Source organism: Leptodactylus fuscus, chromosome 1, assembly GCF_031893055.1.
Source record: "Leptodactylus fuscus isolate aLepFus1 chromosome 1, aLepFus1.hap2, whole genome shotgun sequence".
In the NCBI taxonomy this organism is placed as follows: domain Eukaryota; kingdom Metazoa; phylum Chordata; class Amphibia; order Anura; family Leptodactylidae; genus Leptodactylus; species Leptodactylus fuscus.
In genome coordinates, this window is record NC_134265.1 from 76,029,586 (window position 1) to 76,053,411 (window position 23,826).

Consider the following 23,826-nt stretch of genomic DNA (forward strand, 5'->3'; position numbering starts at 1 on the left):
TCTGGTTTGGCTTCTATCCCTTTGGCCTAATCCACGCAAACAAACTGACACTTGGCCGTGTATTTAATTGATTGTTGCAGCGCCCATGTTTGTCATGAACCTGTTCACCTGTTCCTGGAAGCCCAAGCCATGAAAAAGTAGAACGCATTCTATGTTTTTCATGGCTGATGTACTTTGCCATGTGAATAGGCTCTCATGTATAGCAGACTCGTCAAGTACAAATTATAGAAGATTTGACGAGCCTGTGTAGACAAATACACTAAAATATATATAGACATCTATTTAAGAGGTAGCAGAATAAGTGTCTTCTTGTTAGAAGTTTTGTGAAGATGTTCTGTAACTGGATGTGTAACAGATTAACACTAGATATCCATTTTATTTTATTTTTTAATCTGGAGGAACGCTAACGTACATACTTTTTTCCTAGGAAGCATTGTTGTACGAATCCCTACAACAGTTGGTTCCCTTTAACTGGAGTCTGTCATGAAAGCCCTGCTTATCAGCCCAGCTTTGCGGATAGATAACTTAGGATCACCTAAATAAAACAGCGTTTTCCCCAATGTGAACGTGTGTCTGCTTTTCTGAGACATAGCCGTTTTTATCAACTCTTTCGAGCCATTTGGCTTTTCAGCCACGCCATCACCATCTCTGGAATGGAGGCACTAGTTCACAATGGGAAAACACTGTTTGATTTGGATGACCCTAACCTTTATATTTGTTGCCAGAACTCAGAATATCAACTCAGACTCACAATAAGGAGGGCCAGTATCAGAGCTGGAAATATGGAGTGACAAGGATGGACAAACTACTCTAGGTGTTAGAAAACAGCTATGCCAGTCTTAGAGTCTGAGTGAGTTTAATGACATCAGTTAAAGTGGACCTTTTACCACCTCCACCAACTCATGCTTCACATACTTCAATAAGAACTGCTCCACTGATTCTTGAATTTTTGCTCTAGCCCCCACAATCCTGAGCAATCTTTTCTATTATTTTCAGAACTGTTATACTCTCTACTGTCAGATAAGAAATTGTAACCGCACCAGAATCAGTGGAGTGCCACCTATTGAAGGATGCAAAGTGTTGTAGTTGGTTTTGGTCCTGAAAGGTTCTCCTTAATGGACATTAATAAATGACATTCAAAAATATTGGTTTCCTAGTTCGTAAGATTTCTCAAGCTTATGTAGACAACTACGCTAAAAATGTATATAGATTTCTGTTTAAGAGGTAGCAGAATAGGTGGCGTCTTCTTATTAGAAATTTTATGAAAATGTATCACACGATACGTGGATGTGTAACAGATTACCTCTCTGTTTCCATTAGGTACACAATATACTTGCAGAAATGGTGATGGGAGGTATGGTTCTAGAAACCAATATGAATGAAATTGTAACTCAGATCGATGCTCAGACAAAACTGGAAAAATCTGAGGTAAGACCTTACATCTGTATGGTGACTGTACTTCATCACACCTAGTGCATCCAGTGTGGTATTACATGGTGTCCAATATAGTCCATGCCTGTGCCAAGTAACCTAATGTAGAAGCCATTGTGCAGCAGCCCTCTGCGGTACCGATGCTGATATCCATGTGCATTGAGGCTTTTAAGCAAAATGTAAAGCAAACAAATTATTTTAGTCCAGAAATTATTGCAAATGATACAGTATATAAAATATATGGACTGAATATTGCATGAAATAGGAACATCATTTGTATGTGTGATTATCTCCATTGTTTTGCAGAGACACCACTCAGTGGTCTTAAAAATGAGGACATGGTGATTTTTCTGTTTCTTTTATTGTTTTTGTATTTTTCTTTTTTTTTTTTTTCCCCCTCGCCACCCTTCAAAAGCCATACCTTTTTAATTTTGCCTAGCCATATGAGAGCTTGTTTTTGGTGTCATTTAATCTTCTATATAATGTACTGCAAAATGGTAAAAAAAAAAAATACTTTTATACATTGATAGTGCAGGCATTTTCAGACATTAGGATGCTTAATATGTTTATTCTTTTTGGTAATTTTATTTATATCTGATCTAGGAAAAGAGTGGAGTTAATTTTTAGGACTTTATTTTTATGATTTATTTTTTTATTTTTTTTTTAGCAGCGGGTGCCTGCATATCTTCTGTCTAGCACCAACTGTGTAGGAAGAGGGCTCAGCTCTTGATAGTCCGTGTCTAACACCATGATTTACTGTTATGTCAGGAAATGGTTACACAAATATGGCGAGCACATATCAACTCCATGCAAATTTAATAAGTTGCATTTGAACCCAGGACTCCAGTGCTGCAAAGCTACCCAATGAGTCATCATGTAGCCCATGTATCATGCTCTGCCCTTAGGTCCTGCACTAGGCATAAGATAGTTTTGTTTGTTTTGCCTGAAGTTTCCATTGATTCAGAAAGCAGACTTTGATGATCTTCATTGCATTTCTAGAGAAAGCTACAAGACCCAATCCAAAAGTCCTGAGGCTTGTGCGACATGCACTTCTTGCCTTTCACCTTCCTCTTAAGTTACTTCGGCCTGCATAACTTGCTGGCACGCTAACACTGTACTTTAATTTTAAAGTGTGAAATCTTAATGGGTGGATAAAAGGGTTAGAAGGACTAGTAAATGTATTTTTACAGTGGTTCTAAATGGGAATCGGTGTGACATTAGAAATCCTAAATGTCAAAAGTACATGTAAACCTAAGAATTGTAGGTAAAAGGTCATGGACTAAATAGATTATGGTTTCCACTGCCTTAAAATTTGGCTTTTTTGTGACTTCCTGCATAAGGTTTAATCAATAATGTCTTATGTCCAGATTCTGCACAGAATTGTATTGTTCCCTAATCATAGGGGTCACATATGGTTAACCTAAGCAGCATGTTAAAGGAGATTTTCCACATTAGAAGTATGACCTACAGTTGTGCTAAAAAGTTTACATAACCTGGAATATTTTTGTTTTTTTGGCCTTTTTTTTCAGAGAATATGAATGATAACACAACAACTTTTTCTCCACTCATGGTTAGTGGTTGGGTGAAGCCATTTATTGTCAAACTTTTTTGTGTTTTCTCTTTAAATCCTAATGTCAACCAAAAACATCAAAATGATGCATACCTTGGTGTTTTTGGCCTGATAACATGACCAAAAGTTGACACAGTGGTCCATGGATCTACGGGAGAAGGTAGTTGAACTGTATAAAACAGGAAAAGAATACAATAAGATATCTAAGGAATTGATAATGCCAGCCAGCCGTGTTCACACTGTGATTAACAAATGGAAACTCAGGGGCTCTGTAAAAATCAAACCATGGTCAGCTAGGCCAACTAAAATTTCGGCTACAACTACCCGAAAAATTGTTTGGGGTGCAAAGAAAAACATCAGCTGAAACACAGGACTCTCTGAAAACTACTGGGGGGGGGGCTGTTTCAAGATACTCAATAAGGAGGCACTTGACAAAAAATGGGCTGCATGGTCAAGTTGCCAGAAAAGTCATTACTGCACAAATGCCACAAAGAACCTCGCCTTCAATACACCAAACAGTACAGAGACCAGCCTCAAAACTTCTGGAACAAGGTAATTTGGAGCGATGACACGAAAATCGAACTTTTTGGCCACAACCATAAACGTTACATTTGGAGAGCTGTCAACAAGGCCTATGATGAAAGGAACACCATTCCTACTGTAAAGCACAGAGGTGGATCACTGATGTGGGGTTGTGTGAGCTGGCACAGGAGACTTGGTCAAAGTTGAAGGAAAGATGAATGCAGCAAATTATCAGCAAATACTGGAGGCAAATTTGCACTCATCAACCAGGAACTGCGCATGGGACGTACGTGGACGTTCCAACATGACAACGATCCAAAACACAAGGCCAAGTTCACCTGTCATTGGCTACAGCAGAAGAAAGTGAAGGTTCTGGAGTGGCCATCTCAGTCTCCTGACCTCAATATCATTGAGCCACTTTGGGGAGATCTCAAGTGCGCAATACATGCAATTTACAGGAACAAGAGGAATGGGCAGCTTTACCATCTGAGAAAACAAAGAGCTTCATCCACAACTACCACAAAGACTTCAAGCTGTCATTGATGTTAGAAGGGGGCAATACACGGTATTAAGAACTGGGGTCTGTGAACTTTTAAACAGGGTCATTTTGATGTTTTTGGTTGTCATTATGATTTACAAAGAGAAAACACAGAAGTTTGACAATAAATGGCTTCAACCAACCTCTAGCCATGAGTGGAGAAAAAGTTTTTTTGTTATTCATATTCTTTGAAAAAAATCCAAAAAACAAAAAATCTGCTGGGGTATGTAAATTTTTTAGTACAACTGTATTCACAAGATAGGTAATAAATGTCTGATTATAGAGGACCACCAATCTCTATAACAGGGGCCCCAAGCTCCCAATACACAACCAGAGCCAAAATGAGTTTGAACGGAGTAACGTGTTCCCCCGCTGCTTCATTTAGGGGCTATGAGGTTGACATAAACAATTAAATGAAGTACTCTGCTTTCTCAAATCTGTAGATATCGGTAAAGATGTTTGGCACCAGGTTGGTTATTCCATTATGAATGGATCCATCCTTTGTTTTTGTAAATCCCCTGCCTTGACCTTTAATAAGGGTAAGGGCTCATTCACACGACAGGGTTCATGGGTTCCATTGAAATGAGTGGGAGGGTTGGAAGGTGTTTTCCGGGCACATTCCACTTCAAAGATCCACCTGCAAGAAACTGTGTGTGAACTTACCTTTATAAAGCATCCTGTGTTTCTGATAGAGCAGCTTCTGAGAATGGGAATAGTTTATACTAGCTGGTTCCAATGTTTTATCTTGTTAGTTGAATATAATGCTGACAATTGTTATATTAGCCGTCTACCTATGTGTGATTATGTTTTAATATTTTGTGCTGAGGTCTCATGTATTTTTTTTTTTTTTTTTTGTATTTGCATTTGCCACATTTTTCTGATAACATTAACACCAATGAAAATAGTGAAATGTGAACAAGCAGATTTGTTGCTATGAATGTGTTTAGCAGTGACTACTGTTATGCATATGTGTGTACATTTGTATCTTTAAAATGTGTGTGTGTGTGTGTGTGTGTGTGTGTGTGTGTATATATATATATATATATATATATATATATATATATATATTTTTTTTTTTTTTTTTAATTAAGTGCTGTTATACTGTATATAGCTGTCATGTTTTTAGGATGTGTATTTATTTATTTATGTATTGTAGGTGATCTATCCAATAACATAAATTCTTCATTGCAGGACTATACTACCTTTGGTGTCCTATCAAAAACACCAGCTCATTCATTATCCATCTCCTAATGTAAAGCCTTATAGGAGAAATATTATCTGTATGTGATATATCAAACTTTAAGCATATATATCTGCTGGTAGGTTTGTGCCTGCATATAATAGAACCTATACGATTTACGTATTTTGCAAAATACACACAGCTAAATATATGCATTGTTCTGTCTATGGGATCATAGAAGATGAATATACAGGAATTTAAAACAGTATAACTTACATTTAGCCTAAATGAGAGTCCTGATAGCCTGATGGGAGTTGTAGTTTTGAAACAGAAATCTTTGCAATCGATTAACTGTTAAGACTCTGCACTGATGAAGTATGCTTAGACGTTACGGTCATATTCACATGAATGTTCCCTTATAGCTATTGTAGTTTTTGCAGAACCAGACATAGTAATACCATACATTACTGAAAGACTTTAACAAATAACACAGAGACTTTGAATAAAAGTCATTCTATTTGCCACTCTTTGTTCCGAACAACTAAATAACTTAAGACATTTATTCAAGGGTTTGTCCATAACCACTTACCGTATATACTAGAGTATAAGCCGACCCAAATACAAGCTGAGACCCCTAATTTTACCACAAAAAACTGGGAAAACTTATTGACTCGAGTATAAGCCGAGGGGGGAAATCCACCATTGCAGATAAAAAGTCTGCTCATGTGCATTACAGCTTAGTAACTCCATGGGGATCATAGTAATAGCAGTTAACCCCATCATGTCCCTCACATTAACCCTCTGTGTGCCTCACATAAGAGTTACTGATATGTGGGACATATGGAGGTAATAATTAGGTATCTTCATAATTAAGGTCCTTCATTAGTACCCTCATGTGTCTCACATATTAGTAACCCTTATATGGGGCACACAGGGGTTAATATGAGGGACATGATGGGGTTAACTGTTATTAATGTGAGGCACATGGAGTTACTGAAACTAAACGAATAACCCCAAATGCCTGACATTACTAGGCAGAGTAACTAAAGGAAGGTCCCTGTGTGTGTCACATTACTGTAGCTTCCTCTCCTCCATACAACAGACATCTTCCATAAGACACAATGAATCCTGGCCACTCATCTGCAGGGTAGATGCTAAATCCTAGTGTGCTAAAGGACCTCTGATGACGCCATGACCATGTGATCGGACTCTGGTGTGGGCGGAGCTACTAGGAGTTAGACTCAACCTTATCTGCAGATGTTACATACCAGTGGCTACAGGACCTTTGATGACATCACAGTCACGTGACCTCATGACAAGCCAATCACAGAGCAGTAGCACTAAAGGACCTCCCCCTTCCAGGTCCTTCCAGTTTTCTGTGCTCCTTGGACCCTGACTCGTGTATAAGCTGAGGAGAGCTTTTTCGGCATGAGAAATGTGCTGAAAAGGTCGGCTTATACTCGAGTATATACGGTACTATCTTTTGGGTAGTTAATCTATATAAAATCCATGATATGTGCTCCTTCACTTGAATGGTAGATAAGCAGCAATAGCATGACATGGCCTCTGCACAGTGTGAAGTGGCGTCTGCTTCTATTTCTGTACAATGTGCAGATATCAGCTGATCAGTAGAGGTGCTGAATGTTAGATCCCCACAGTACCGCACCTCCCATGAGGCGACCTGAAGCAACCGCTTCAGGCGGTGCTATGCCAGGGCCACGGGGAGGGCGGCATTTTTGCTGACCCATGCCAGTCCAGGACAAGCTGTCCTGGACTGGCTTAGGGTCAGAGTCACTGAGCAGTGGATTGGGGAGGTCGCTGAAGCAGGGGGGGCTTTCTGACGTCCGCTTCAGGCGGCAGAAAGCCATGGTTCACCCCTGGATCCCCACATAGGTGATCTTTATAATCTAGCCTAAAATTAGGCCTGGCCTTGGGATCCCCTTTATATTGGTTTGTTGTGTGCTAATTCAATTGGAGAAAAGAGTTAAAAGTTAAACAAATTGGGTATGATTTTCTTTAACTTTTTTTTTGTATTGAAATGTAATATGTGACAAATTTTGGCACAAGCCATAGATGTGGTTTTTTAACTTGTAAAGATTCCAACAAAATCAGGGCATTTGAGACTCTGTTGGTTTTATTTAACATGCCTACTAAAAGCTACACAGCTTGGATCAGTTGAATCTTATAAGATGGCGATATTGTGCTTTAAAGGTTCCGCAAATGTTACGTTAAAGTAGATCACAAAGAAATACCTTATATTTCAGGTTTAGCATGTCCTTCTATGCCATAAAGTAAAACCCCACAAGCACAATTTACCTTATTTAAAAGGGTTATCTCAGCAGGACAAGTCCTATTAAAAAGGAAATATCCCTATGTTTAGCTTATAGCCAGACTCTGACTTGTAAAATTCCGACTGTTGCATATTATCAATAAGTAAACAGCAATGGGCCCCAAATGTAGTATTACATAGCATCCATTAAAAGAAATGGGTGACTGTGTAATACATATATGGGCTGATTCCACCATTTCAGGAGGTACTCCTCATTTCTGACTGTACATGGTGGTCCCTTCCCCCATGTCTTTACTGCAAATGATTAGTACATGATACTTTACAAAACAGTTTGATTAAAAATATGAGCCCACTGGGTTTTAAGATGTTGTAATGGAGAAACTGGGCCACAGCGGATGCTTCCAAATATGTAATGTGAACAAGCCCAGGCACTGAAATAGTTTCCAATGTTAACAATCTGTACTTCATATCTTCATTATTTTGGTGAAACATCTGTCCTTGAAGAACCAGGCCAGCCTCTGGATTCCTACATGTTAATTCCCCCGGATCAAGAGCCAAGTCTAATGTTTATGTATTTTGGCTTTTTATATTTGCTCGAAATGAAATGGAATGGAATTCCGAACACTTCCCCTTATTGCACCATGATGCTGAGGATGAGCGCTATCCCAGTCACTCATTAAGGAAATTGTCTTAATACGTTTATTTGAATTCATTTCTTGTTACTGAGAGATATTGGTGACAGATTTTGAAAATATCTGCTTTGCTGACATCATCATGTTTCCTGTGATGTCATTGATTACATTGTTGCTTTGAGATGTTTTGGCTCCTTTCTGTGAAATCCTGCATCTCTTTATTCTTTCCCATCATTCTGCTTTGAGAACTGCACGTTGCTTCTCACTGGAGTGCGTTTGTACAATCCAAGGAAACTGAGACTGGGAAGGTCAATTCAGATAGATATACAGTAAGGGAAATAAGTATTGAATACGTCACTAATTTGTAAATTAATTCTAAAGGTGCAACTGACATGAAATTCTAACCAGATTTTGGTTACAACCTATGTAATCAACACAATGTCAAATGACTCCATTGTGATTTCACAGTGCCCCTTTGTCATGTCATTCAGAGGTCACAACATCCCATCCCAGAGGTCACAGTTCTCCATTACAAGAGCACGATGAGGTCACAATGCCCCAGTGTGAGGTCATATTACTCCATTGTGATATTACTTTGAGGTCACAATGTTCTACTATGTCAGAATGCCCCCTTTTCTGGTCACATTTAGGCCACCGTCCCCCAATTGTGAGGTCACAATTCCCATTTTGTGAGGTCACTGGGAGTCCACAATGCTCCATTTTGAGGTGACTGTGATGTCATAGTACCTCACTGTGATGACAAAATTCCACATAGTGATGTTATGGTGCCCCATCATGATGTCACTCTGAGAGCATGATGCCTCATTATGAGGTCACTCTGAGGACACGATGCCCCTTTGTGATGTTATATTGCTACATTATGATTTCACAAGGCCCTTTGCAATGTCACAGTGCTCCATGGTGATGTCATTGGGATGTAACTGCCCTCAGTGGTGATGTCATTGTCGCAATGCCCTTATGTGAGGTCACAGTGGTCCATTGCAATATCACTGTGATGTCACTGTGCCCCTTTTTTTCGGTCTGCTGGTCATAGACAACCTTTTGTTTGGAGCAAGTTATATTGTAGGACAAGGTACAGCTTACAGGTAGGTTGGAATTCCTGTGCTCTCGAGCAGTAATGTACACACACGGTAGTGTACATACACTTTGGCACAATGATATTCTAAGCCTGGAGCCTTTCATAGCACTGATTTGAATTTACTTAGCATGTCATTTTTGGAGCAGAAATACAGTGTTGGCCAAAAGTATTGGCACCCCTTACTTCCAGAAAATGATTGCAATCACAAATTCTTTGGTATTATTATCTTCATTTAATTTGTCTTCAATGGAAAACCACAAAAAGAATTGTCAAATAGCCAAATTGGATATAATTCCACAGCAAACATAAAAAAGGGGGTGGACAAAAGTATTGGCACTGTTTGAAAAATCATGTGATGCTTCTCTAATTTGTGTAATTATCAGCATCTGTTACTTACCTGAGGCACCTAACAGGTGGTGGCAATAACTAAATCACACTTGCAACCAGTTGAAATGGATTAAAGTTGACTCAACCTCTGTCCTGTGTCCTTGTGTGTACCACATTGAGCATGGAGAAAAGAAAGAAGACCAAAGAACTGTCTGAGGACTTGAGAAGCAAAATTGTGAGGAAGCATGAGCAATCTCAAGGCTACAAGTCCATCTCCAAAGACCTGAATGTTCCTGTGTCTACCGTGCGCAGTGTCATCAAGAAGTTTAACCCCTTAAGGACCAGGCCATTTTTTGGTTTCGCATTTTCGTTTTTCCCTCCTCACATTTCAAGAGCCATAACTTTTTCATTTTTCAGTTCACAGAGTCACATGATGGCTTATTGTTTGCGGGACAAATTGTACTTTGTAATGGCACCATTCAATATGCTGTGCAATGTACTGGGAAGCTGGAAAAAAATTCAGAATGAGGTGCAATTGGAGAAAAAATGCATTTGCGCCATTTTCTTATGGGTTTAATTTTTACAGCGTTCACTGTTTGGTACAAATGACATGTTACCTGTGTTCTACGTGTCAGTACGAACGCAGTGATACCAAATTTATATAGTATTTGAAATGTTTTGATACTTTTAAAAAAAATGATAAACTTTGCAAAATAGGAAAAAAAAATGTGTCATCATGTTCTAACACCTGTAACTTTTTCATATTTCCATGTATGGAGCTGGTTGTGGTGTCTTTTTATGCGGGACAAGATGACGTTTCTATTGATACCATTTGGGGAAAGATCTGATGGTTTGATCACTTTTTATTCAATTTTTTTATAGGAGGCAAAGTGTTGAAAAAAACGCTATTTGGCTATTTTTATTTTTTTTGCCGCTACGTTGTTCGCAGTACGGGATAAATGTTTTAATATTCTAATAGTTCGGGCATTTTGGAGCGCGGGGATACCTAATATGTTTATGTTTAATGTTCTTTAATTACTTTTATAGCTGATCTAGGGAAAGGGGGGTGATTTGAACTTTTATATTTTTTTAATTTTTTCAATACTTTTAAAAACTTTTTTTTTTCTTGTTATACATTTATGATCAGACCCCTTAGGTACCTTGAAACCTAGGGGGTCTGATCGCTCATACTATTCACTGCAATACTACAGTATTGCAGTGAATAGCAAAATCGCAGCACTTCTATTAGACGATGCCTCTGGCCTCTGGCATCGTCTAATAGATCTAGTGCAGAGACAAGCCTGGAAGCCTTCAATAGGCTTCCGGCTGTCATAGCAACCGATCACCACCCTCATGTGATGTTCAGGAGGGCGGCGATCGGCGAAACATGGCGGCGCCCGTGCCGCCGGCGCCGTTTACACACTGCGGTCACACTGCAGTGTGTAAAGGGTTAACAGCAGCGATCGGCTCGGGCACCGACCGCTGCTGTTAGTGGCAGGTCCTGGCTGTATGATACAGCCGGCATCTGCCCTGTATGGAGCGAGCTCAGCGTGTGAGCTCGCTCCATACATCCCCATGCGACCCATGACGTACAGTTACGTCAAGGGTCGCTAAGGGGTTAAAGCCCATGGCACTGTGGCTAACCTCCCTAGATGTGGACGGAAAAGAAAAATTGACGAGAGATTTCAACGCAAGATTGTGCGGATGGTGGATAAAGAACCTCGACTAACATCCGAACAAGTTCAAGCTGCCCTGCAGTCCGAGGGTACAACAGTGTCAACCCGTACTATCCGTTGGCGTCTGAATGAAAAGGGACTGTATGGTAGGATACCCAGGAAGACCCCACTTCTTACCCAGAGACATAAAAAAGCCAGGCTGGAGTTTGCCAAAACTTACCTGAGAAAGCCAAAAACGTTTTGGGAGAATGTTCTCTGGTCAGATGAGACAAAAGTAGAGCTTTTTAGGAAAAGGCATCAACATAGAGTTTACAGGAAGAAAAAAAAAAGGCCTTCAAAGAAAAGAACACGGTCCCTACAGTCAAACATGGCGGAGGTTCCCTGATGTTTTGGGGTTGCTTTGCTGCCTCTGGCACTGGACTGCTTGACCATGTGCATGGCATTATGAAGTCTGAAGACTACCAACAAATTTTGCAGCATAATGTAGGGCCCAGTGTGAGAAAGCTGGGTCTCCCTCAGAGGTCATGGGTCTTCCAGCAGGACAATGACCCAAAACACACTTCAAAAAGCACTAGAAAATGGTTTGAGAGAAAGCACTGGAGACTTCTAAAGTGGCCAGCAATGAGTCCAGACCTGAATCCCATAGAACACCTGTGGAGAGATCTCAAAATGGCAGTTTGGAGAAGGCCCCCTTCACATCTCAGGGACCTGGAGCAGTTTGCCAAAGAAGAATGGTCTAAAATTCCTGCAGAACATTGTAAGAAACTCATTGATGGTTACCGGAAGTGGTTGTTCGCAGTTATTTTGTCTGAAGGTTGTGCTACCAAGTATTAGGCTGAGGGTGTCAATACTTTGTCTGGACCATTTTTGGAGTTTTGTGTAAAATGATCAATGATTTGGCTTTTTTTTCATTCTCTTTTGTGTTTTTTCATTGCAAGCAAAATAAATGAAGATATTAATACCAAAGAGTTTGTGCTTGCAATCATTTTCTGGAAGAAACTGAGTATTATCTGACAGAATTGCAGGGGTGCCGATACTTTTGGCCAACACTGTATGTGAGTACCCTGTAGACCCACTTATATATACTTGTATTAGATCCTTTTTATCGCATATTTTTTTCAGCCTACTTTTTCTTTGTGTCGAATGAATGAAGTAAATCTGTGCATGTGTTCATTTTTGGGGCTCTTGCTCGTGCAGGAACATGATTTCTGTATAATACTTTATATATGTTTTATACCTTCTTTTCTGTATTCTATTTCTGTTATTGTTTCTGATTTGTTACGTCGCACTTCACCTGTACTCATGATGGTTGCCATTTTGCAGACAGAATAATTGCATTGAGAATAGTTATATTGTTTTGCTGTGAAACATAAGTATAGGTCTGCACTGATAAAAAATGGCTGCCTATACTACTTCATATAATGAATGTACTGTAAGGACTATATTTACTAAAGCACAAGTTGGAATATAGATTCTAAGTTACTAACTTTTCCTTCCCAATGCAGTTTTTTGTACACTGTTGAACCAAATTTGCAACACTTTTGCTTGAGACATGTCAAAGTATTGAAGGGTAAACTCAAGTTGGAAAGTCCTTGATATCTAGCTGTTTAGTGACACAGTCCCATGAATTTCTTATACTTTTTCCTACTTGATTTATGGGTTTGTTCCTTAGCTTTTCCCAGGGAAAGAATTGTTCTTATACACGTTTTTTTTTAGTTTCTTCCATTCTTCTCTCTTGCAGAGTTTTCTCTTTCAGTCTCCCAGACAGGACAGGTAGACCAAAGGTACTGCTGCCGAAATATACCTGACGCACTGAGAAAGGCAAAGCAAAATGATGTCAGTGACATTATATTTAGGCCAGACATGCTAGTATGACCCTAAACTTATTGCACTGCCAGCCACACAGCCGTTATTACTGCAATTTTTTTTTATTTTTTAGTTGTATTAACCTGTGCTTTACTAGATATTGCAACATTTCATGCCTTTTCTTTTATTCATTACCATTGCTTTTTTATGAAGTCTAGACTTGTCTGATGTTTAAATCCCAGGCTAGGAGAGGGTCGGATATAGGTAGTTATCACTTGGTTTATGGCTTTTAATTAAGACGCTTTGTTCTTGCATCCATTTGCTTTAATGTGTGAGCACAGTGGAAGTCATCAGATATCCTGTTAATGGTAATGAATAGGAAGCTATGCTATAGAAGTGCTTAACATTAACACTTCCACTCTAATTGGAGGTTGCAAGAAGTGGTACCTGATCTCAGAAGGAAGCAAATGCTAAACTTTTCTATTTGGAGGATTTGGTTATAGTTTGCTTTTTAATAAAGTAAAGGGACAAGGGGGGAGGGGGGTCCAGTTTGAGAAGTAGCATCTCAAGACATAAGACACTTATACAATATACATGCATATTCTCAGTTGGAAAACTCCAATTATATTGCAGTAACTACTGATGTCTCAGTTTAAGCATTTGACTCTATAGTTGACCATACAGATTAGCTGTTGGCTAAAATCTTCTATACCTTCCTCACGCTCGGGAGACCATGCATGTGTTATGCTTCTGGTGGTAGCTTAATTCCTTATAGTGGATCCTTCACCAACTCTACATCTAACTCTATGTGTCCTTCAATAGGTGAGACTCCATTCATTCTGTCATAGTTAGAATCTCTTCTTTAGCCCCCACTGTTCCTTAGTACCTAATACCAGTGGCGTAACTAAAGTCTTGTGGGCCCCGGTGCAATCTTTTGTCCGGGGCCCCCTACCTAATCCCTACAGCGAATTCTTGATTGTGATGGTTATGGGTGCTAAGGAGTTTAATCAATCTTAGTGTTGTTACAGTAATCTGTGGTTCTCCTTGGCTTATGAGTCAGATGAAAGCTGCAATCTAAACAGATGCTAGTGCTTATGGGCCTCCTGGTCCCTGGTACGACTGCACCCTCTCAAGTTACGCCCCTACTCAGTACTGTCAGATGGATTTTCCTGGGCTAGCAGCAGACAGATAAGTGGAGCAGTCTTTTGAAGGATGCAAAAAACTGAAGGTAGTGGAAGTGGTGAAAAATCTTGTTTAAGAACAAAAGGATGTTGAATTCTAGGAAACAGATCCTTTTCAATGCAAAATCTGCCACCTGGGGAGAGTAGATGGTCTGCTCCACTCATAAAAGTTGAGCTTTCAGCCGTCATAATTTTAATGTATAGAACAACTTAAAGTGTACCTCCACTTATAAAATATTTTATCAATGGGAATATATAAACACCTCTTAATATACCTTATTAAAGAAATATGTTTTTTTTCTCCCCTTATTCGTCTGCTCTCTTACTCATTATCTTCACTCAGACACTTTATTTATATAGAATCCATCTCTGTATTCACCTCACCCACTGATCAAGCTGAGTTACCTTTTATAGAAGTCTATGGAGAGGTTTCAGGTTGGAGGAGGGTACTGCCGGTTACTTAATTGGTTTACTGTCTCTTTATGTGTAGTTTTACTAGAAGGTACAATAGTGTGAAAAGAGTGATCTCACAGTGTAGTAGAGTTTAGCAGCTGCAGTTATTTGTACAGGTATGTCTATTCCAGCAGTCTCTTCCTCCATAGACTTCTATGTAAAAGTAGCAGCCTGATAAGTGGAGAAGGATTACATTTCTTTAATACAATATGTAACAAAAGTGTCTTATATTCACTTATACTATTCATTTATAAAAAGTTATTTTCTAATTGGAGGTATGCTTTAAGTGATTATATATCTGTATTACAATATAACAAAACAAGGACCCAGAAGGTCAGGTAAGTATAACACTCAAATGGGAAAAATCCAAAGACGACACATTGAAATGGGAAAATACAAAATCATTTTATTTGAAAAACACTAATGAAGATTAAAAACACCAAGGCACAATGAGGACAATAAACACAATCATATGAAAGACCTGTAGTATCACAGCCACCATTCGGAGGTCATCCCTGAAAAATTGATGATAGTACAACACAATGCAGGACTGAAAGTGTTGAACAGTAAATGTGGCATACAGACCAAGCTGTTATCCTATGTGTGCAACTACTGAAGCAAACTAGCTAACAGATCATAGTATATAGAAATTAGCATGAGGACTTACCCATGATATGACAAGTGAAAGAGTTCACGGTGGTCTAGTGAACGCAGGTCGGACCCGACGCGCGTTTCGGCACGTGAATGCCTTCAGATTATATTGCAATATAATCTGGATATGTTATATAAATGTTAACAATTAGAGCACCTGGTTCATGAACTATATCAAAGAAATCCTCAGTTTCCATCATTCCATTATCCAGAACATAAGTTGTTATATCGGTTTCTATCCTTGCCTTTTCTATGCTTAGAAGACCAGTGGGCAGGCAAACTTAGTGAGCAATATCTACCTGTGTATGCACAAAAATAAATGAAAGGCATTGCACTTGTATGTTGTGGGTCACAGGACTTTTAGATATTTTTTTTCTTTGGTCCTGTTTAGACAACTGAACTTAAAGCAAAACTTTTAGCTGGTTTGCTTTTGTCTTATTTGTACAAAGTGAATAAGTTCTCTAGCACCTGATCTACGTACCCTTTTAAAGGGATCCTATTATTCATCCTTTTTTTCTCACTAGCACATTGGAATAGCCTTAAGAAAGGCTATTCTTCTCCTACCTTTCGATGTCTTCTCCGCGCCACCGTTTGCTTGAAATCCCGTTTTTTGTCGGTATGCAAATGAGTCTTCTTGCAGCACTGTGGGCGTCCCCAATACTGCAAGAGAACGCTCTCCAGCGTCGCCTCCATCTTCTTCAGCAATGGCCTCTTCACGCGTCTTCTTCCTGGGTGTTGGGTGGGGCATTTCTTTCTGGACGCTTACGCGAGCATGCGCAGTACGCTCCTGTAGTTCTATGGCGGTCCCCATGTGAAGTTGGCTCTGCCAGCGGACCTCGGGCAGAGCCAACTTGCGTATGCGTTGAATTTTGACACCCCCCCCCCCCCCCCCCCCGTGCACCGGAAGAAGACACGTGAAGAGGCCATTGCTGAAAAAGATGGAGGCTGCACTGAAGAGAGTTCTCTCGCAGCATTGAGGATGCCCCCAGTGCTGTTTGAGCGCTGGGGACCGCCCCCAGTGCTGCAAGAGAGCTCATTTGCATATCGACAAAAAACGGGATTTGAAGCGAACGGCGGCGCGGAGAAGACACCGAAAGGTAGGAGAAGAATAGCGTTGTATTAGTGAGAAAAATAGGAGTTTGAATGATAGGATCCCTTTAAGCCTCTCTGTTCTACTGGTCTTTGTGGTTTGGTAAGTTTAATTCAGTAGAACTGCTAAGGTTCAGGTATAGTGATAATTTAAGGGGTTTTCTAAAATATTGATGACCTATCTTTAAGTCACCAGTACCAGATTTGTGGCACCTGGTACCCATACCGATCAGCTGTTTTGAAGAGACTGCAGCATGTGTGCAGTGCTCAGCCCAATTCACTTGGATGTGATTGAGTTGCAAATAGGCAATTTTGAGTGTGACTTCACATGGCCTGCAGAGTGGAAGTGGCACTCGCTGGCACGCTACTTTCACTTTGAAAGCTGATCTGTGGGGATCGGACCTCAAATATCTTATAGTGATTACCTTAAAGAGGCTTTTTGACTACCTCCAAGTCCAGCTGTATACATCATTTAATAGGGGCTGCTCCGCGGATTCTGACATGGATGGATTTTTTTTTTTTTTTTCCTCTAGCTCCCACCATTGCTGAGCAATAAGTGCTGTTAATTTTGGTGCCTGATATGCTATTTAGCCTCTGTACTGGCAGGTAGGCAGTGTCAGGCAGGAGCAGACAAGGGGTGTGATTCTTAGCTCTGACACTGTCTGCCTCTTATTGAATCTCTGAGTCACACCTCTTTTCTCATCCTGCCTGCCACTGTTCACACTGACAGTATAGAGCCTAAGTAGAATATCAGAAACCCAAACTAATGGCACTTATTGCTCAGGAATGTAGGGATCTAGAGAAAAGAAATTCAATGACCCTGGAATCAGCGGAGTGGCACCTATTAACAGGAAAATCCCTTTAAGTATAGGAAAAATATACATGGTGAAGACCTTGGCTTCTATATTGCAGGCTTTGGTCAAAAAGCTACATGTATTTCTCATATGGATCAGTACAGTTAGTCATGACAGGGCATTATAACTAAATCACAACCTCTTTCATGGCAAGATCTGTTAAAAAAAAAATTCTATAAAACTCCTATAAAGTTGCAAATTGTGTGCACCAAGCATGGCAGGAACTTTCCATGAGATAGACATAGTCCTGTGGGGTTTTCCGTTTGTAATTACACTTATGCTTCTAGTCTTATTTATTTCATTTTTTTTCATATCCATTTCTCTTTTTCATTTTGTGGGTCTGGCATATGAATTTGATATACTATATTACCATCTCCCTACATTATTATCCTTGTGATTCCATAGCTTCAATTGAAACGAGTGTCTGTACAACCAGTTTGGCCTCATTTTGATAAACCTGCAGACTTCATTTTGTTTTCTTTCTCTACTTCTTTTCGTTTTTTCAGTCATTGAGGTAGCTTGTCATGCTCTTTTACCTTTGTACATGTTCCCATCCCCATTTCACCCAAGCTTCATGAACTAGTTAGAACTAGTGAGCACCTACTTGTTGTCTATCTTGTGTCAAACCCTTACTGACGTGTTCCTTAGTCCGAATTTGAAGAACTGGTTCAAGAAAAAAAATATATTTTTGTCTTCTTTAACCCAGTGATGTTTCACCAGAGTACAAAGTAATCATTTACTGGTAAAATAAATGGGATTTTGTGCCTTATACAAAATTTTATATAAATTTCAGCGTTAAAGGAAAACTGTCACTGTTTTTTCCACCCTATAATGGCCCCATATGTAACATTATGTGATGTCCTTTTCTCTGCCCCTCACTAAGCTTTCTGTTGCTAAAAAGTCAGGTTATAAGCTTTTAGAACCTTAGATTGGAGTATGCAAATGTATCTTTATCAGTCATGGGGCGTGGGGGGCAATGATTGAATGAGTAGATGAAGCTGCTTACTGTTCCTGTGATAAGATAAATTTGGTTAGGGTGGAAAAACTACTTGACAGGCTTATCCTTTAATAAATGTTGGGATTTTTTGGAACTCATGAAAGTTAAAGGGGTTTTCCAGGCAAAAAAAAAAATAATTTTTCAAAAAAAGGTTTATTAGTGCTATTAATAGGTTAATAAATGCACCCAAATACCTTTGCAGGGGTGCAGTGTTTTGAGTGATTTATGGGTTTCTCTGGGAGTTCCTGGCATCTTCCTGTTCTGGGTTTTTCCTACAACTACCATGATGCCTTGGGCTTCAGTTAGCGCTGATTCCGCACCACATCCCTCTATCACCCCCTCCCCTTCTTTTTCTCACTCAGACCCCTTCCCTGTTTCCCTAGTTAGTCCACTCACTACTAGCCCTTCCTCACTAACTCAGCACCCCCTCCCACCCCATCATACTTACCTGTCTTACAGTTCTGACATTCTGGGCACAGGGCATCACTTCTTTTGGACAGCTGGCACTCTGACTCCATTGAGCAGGCTTGGGTGGCCAGCAGACACTAAGAAGAGGATGTGCCATCCAGAAATTGTGATCAGAATGATGTCTACCAGGGAAGTCTTGTTCCCACTATGGAAGATATTGTTCACGTGCATTGCCTTTTGTCATCTAACAGTTGACAAAGGCTAGGACTACATGTCAACATGTCACATGACATGAAGTTCGCAGTGTTGTATTGCATCATCACATCCAATAATTGTCAATGTGGTCATGTTGTGCCATAGAACTTAAATGTTGCAAATAATCCAAAGTTCATTGATTCTTGGTTGCAAGTTGAACACTACTTTGCTGTGTTTTTCTTGCCACATTCTTTCAGCCAAATCACAGTACTAACCTAGTGGTACAACACCAAGTTACACAAATATTTTGGGTCCCCAACTTGTCTGAGCCCTGCTGGTGCCCGGGAATTTATGCTGCTTAGCACTTGCCTAAACGTTACAAGGTATATTTTATGGTCATCAGGAGACCTTCAGCCATTTTCAAAATGAAACAAATCTATGGGGCTGTTAATGTGTTTGTTTATTTTTTTGATGGATAATATAAACATTCGGTAAGACAATTGGACAAGTCCTATCCCCGGTGTTTTCCCAGATTCCCAGTAAGACTCTTATCTTTAAGAAATCTGTGAAAAAGGTTGCCCAACGGATGAAAATTGACTCTGTAAAAAGGACTATATTGTGAATTTATAATGGCAATTTTTTTTTTTTTTACCGTGATCATGTGACTATAGTGTAAGTGTATGAACATGTTACGTTTTCTATTGTATCTTCTAAAACACAGCAGTTCTTTTTTCTTGAATTGGCAATTTCTGCCCTGCAAGGTTTGTTATATACCAAGTCTACGGGAAGGATTTATAGCCATGGTTGTATTTATCTGTATTTATCTATTGTAGGCCCTTTCCTTGCAGAAACATTACAGGTAAACTGGTAAACTATATGTGTGTTAACAAATGATAATAACATTATGATCTGATTGCGGCTTTAGCTTATTGTATGGTACTGCTTCCCGCAGTGTAGGCCTGACGGTGCCAGATATTTTATATGTGTTTCAGGTGGATTTACTAAAATGCTAATAATTGATAAACAATACACTTATCAGTTGTAGATGGAATTGTGAGATATTTTCATTACTCTTTTTCTCTTCAAGGTACACACATTCTTATAATAAAGATAAGGAAATAAAGTTACGGCTTGACTAGTTGTATAGTAAAATAATTAAAGATCAGAACAGCTTGGGGCATAAGTTATTAGACCCTAATAGGCAGGGAAAGTAATAACATCATGGCATCCCATAAGCCTTCTCACAATCACATTAATGTTCAGATTGACATTTCATGCGTCTTTGTCTTTGTGCCATGTCTAATCCTAAATTCATATTAATCCATTTCATGCAATCCAGGTGACTCCTCACAAAAGACTTAAATGTAGTAAACCGAGTGTAGAGAAAGTGATATTGATCTTGTTTTTCTATGTTTTGTTTCTACTCTATACACAGGCCGGATTAGCGGGCGCACCAGCGCGGGCGGTGTCGGCCGTAAAGAATATGAATCTTCCAGAGATCCCAAGAAACATTAATATTGGTGACATCAGTATAAAAGTACCAAACTTGCCTTCTTTTAAATAGCATTCCTTTGTCCTCTTCTCCTTTTTCAAGCTGAGATATGTTTACCAAATGAAATACATCTACGTGAAGGAACTGCTAGGGTTTGTGCAAAATTGAAATGTTGGATGTGAATGTTGCCCTTACTTAACATTGCTAAAAGAACAAGCTCCTAGCTGGCTGCAATGTGTTCCTAAATGGCCTAACACCTATTTAAGGCATGTTCTGTGACTTGGCTGCTGCCGTGTTCAGAGAAAGTGTTAACATAAAAAAAAAAAAAAAATCAGAAAACAAAAAAAAATGACTTTGTTAAATTTCCAGTGTTGCTATGTTTTGTATCCTCTTACAGTGCATAATTTCTATTATTCTATAATGAATCATGTATGCATCATTCCTATACGACGTTGGGTAGATTATTTATGACCATATTTAGAATGAATGGGATCATCACAAATCACATTTTTCAATGCATTTCAGAGTAATGTTACTGGTTCTTTGTTCATTGTGTCGGGGGAATGTGTCCAATGGTATCACTGTTTTTTTTCCTTTCGGATTTTGGCTGAATAAAAATTAACTATTTTAACACTGTAATAAATTGCTGAAGTTTAATGCTATGGTCTCATGTCTTAGACGTTCTTTAAAATTAATATTTTATGAATGATGAAGCGCTGGTGCTAACCTGGTGAAGTGCAATATAAAAAGGGTATTTTTATTTTTTGAGGCCTCTGCTGGGAGATGACGAAACACGAGGTTATGAGTATTGCACTAAATGCACATCCATCTGTAATGACACTCGTACTTTATTTTATTTTTTTATTCATTTATTTTTTTATGCAGATTGTGAGCCCCACATAGGGTTCACAATGTACATTTTTTTTCCCTATCAGTATGTCTTCTTTGAATATGGGATGGAAATCCATGCAAACACGGGGAGAACATACAAACTCCTTGCAGATGGTTTTTTGCCCTTGGTGGGATTTGAACACCAGGACCCCAGCGCTGCAAGGCTGCAGTGCTAACCACTGAGCCACCGTGTGGCCCCGACATGCGTACTTTATTATAAGGGTTCTCCAGCACAGGCGGAAACAGTTGAGTAAAGAACTCTGCTGTTTCCATTGGCCCGTTGAGGTCTGGATCTTCACTTTAAAGCTGGTTGCATTTACAGTAAATCCGCCATCATCATGTTACATCAGTGGCTTGTTATTTTACCTAGGTTGTCATTTGCAACCATGGACATTTGTCCATAGGCCTTTTTCAAGATAAATTAGAATGTAGAAAACTCAATCTACTAGTAATTATGACCAAGTCTGAATATGTCATAATTGTCACAAAACTTTTCTATTATAACTGTCGACTCAATCTAGCCATTACTGGGCGAGCGGCGTTCTTGGATGGCGGCGCAGATCATCATCTAGTAGTTATTATACTTCAATGACAATAGCAATGCTCAGTCTTTTCAGTATAAGAGCTCAGTCTCCTGTTCACACTCCCTCCATTGTCATACAGACACTGCTTAGCACATCATTACTGTCATTCAGAATATTATCAGGGATTTTCCTATGTAAATACTTCTAAAAAGACATTCAATAGTATGCACTTAGATGATGTGTTACTGGCTCTTGTCCAAAAATATGAAATTCTTCTCGTATCTGTCGAAGACTGTTTTACAAAGTCCCACATGGCTTCTAGAATAGGAAACTGTCGAAGTAAAACATTTATCTGTATACAGCATGAAATGTCAAGCAGAAATGACTAGTGTGGGTGCATGTAAGTAGTAAATATGAAGAAAGATAAGGCATCGTAGGAGAGCATTGTGTAGATGGCCGTATATGGTACAAAAATGTTACAAGATAGTTCCACAACTTCATTCTTATCATTTCTAGTGAATCCACCATGCACACTTACTGTACTATTCAATCTGTCAAATAGAAGTCCACCTCAAGGTTAAGACCACATATTTGATTGTTGCGGAAAACAGCAGAAAAAAAGGCATTCTATATTACCAGTAAAGTGACACTAGGTTCACATTAGCATTTGGGTTTCTGTTCTTCCGAAAAACAAAAACCCATAGACCTATAGACCGTCTGCTTCACCCCAAGTGTGAGAAGGAGGGCTGTCGCAAGTCCTTCCTTCCAACCGCGACCAGGCTGTATAATCTACATCAGACCAAGCGAAGATCACTCCACACATAGAACTAATGATTATGACGATGACCATGAAGTCTTCCTTCTTTCTTCTTCTGTTCCTTAGCTGCTATGGACTCCTAGTATATCTTCTCTTCTCAGCATATGTGTGTCTACTTCTGTAATATATTACTGTGTATTATCCTGTACCTTTATTACTATGCTGCTGTAACATACTGAAATTTCCCCACTGTGGGACTATTAAAGCATTAAAGGAAAGGGTAATGGGGTCCAGCAGGAATCCGTACTGAAATCAGCAGAGAGAAAATATGGGACGGAGTCTCCGAATTCTAGTGTGAACAAACCCTGAATCAGATTTTTTTTTTCTCATCCACATAGTGTGCATTTTTCAAAGACACATACTTATGTTAATGTTAACTCTGGAAATGCAGCATTTTTCCATACACCTACATAGAATTGTGAAGGCAAAAATAAAAAAAAAATGCAGCAGCAAAGCAGTTTAAAAAAAAATACAAGGTTTTTTTTTCCCCCAGTATTTTGTAGCTGCGTTTTGCTACACGTGGTCATGACATTTTTCAGAGATGCCATCCATCAGGGTCCATGACCTAAAAGAATTACCGATTTTAAAGAGGGAAACTACCGTTTAATGACACAGGGTAGTTCGGGTGTTTAATGCTCGGTGACTTTTAATATTTTCCATCTCTGCCTTCCAAAATCGATAACTATTTCCTTTTTCTGTCAACGTAGTCCAAGTGAGGGTTTATTCTTTGACAAGTTGTACTTTCAGTTGGCTCCATTTTGGGGTACATATAATGTTTTGATTATCTCTTATTAACTTTTTTTTTTTTTTTTTTTTGGGGGGGGGGGGGGGTGTCCGTGTGAAGAACCTACAATTTTCAGCAGTACCATGTTCATATAGGTTTTATTATGTTTTACCACTTTACAGAATACTAATCATTTTTTGAAAAGATACAATTTCCATTTTGCAGGAAAAGTATTTTTTTTTTTTTATTGGTACCAATTTTTGGTATTTAAATTTTTGACCACTCTTTTTCATTTCTTAGGAGGCTAGGTGATCAAAACATATTATGCACATTGTGGTATATTTCCTTCTACAGTCTTCACTGTATGGGATAAATAGCCCTGGTTTTAGATACATGATACCTAATATGTTTGTTATTTTTACATTACGCGCTTTATAAATTCTAATGGGTGTTTTTCCCCTTTTTTATGTATTGATTTA

At 39.2% G+C, this 23,826-nt stretch overlaps 1 protein-coding gene across 2 annotated transcripts in view; it reads left to right on the forward strand.

The window, feature by feature from the left end:
• AP3S1 (adaptor related protein complex 3 subunit sigma 1) overlaps positions 1–21,048 on the forward strand; it is a 51,992-nt gene extending 30,944 nt beyond the window's left edge. The window contains exons 5-7 of one of the 2 annotated variants that reach the window (XM_075272089.1): positions 1,321–1,428; positions 13,007–13,049; positions 20,335–20,450. In XM_075272089.1, coding sequence (XP_075128190.1) covers positions 1,321–1,428; positions 13,007–13,042 — 144 coding nt within the window. In that variant the 3' untranslated portion in view covers positions 13,043–13,049; positions 20,335–20,450. Of the gene's footprint in view, positions 1–1,320; positions 1,429–13,006; positions 13,050–20,334 lie in introns of both variants that reach the window. The other variant, XM_075272081.1, reaches the window with a different exon arrangement.
• The last annotated feature ends 2,778 nt before the right edge of the window (positions 21,049–23,826 follow it).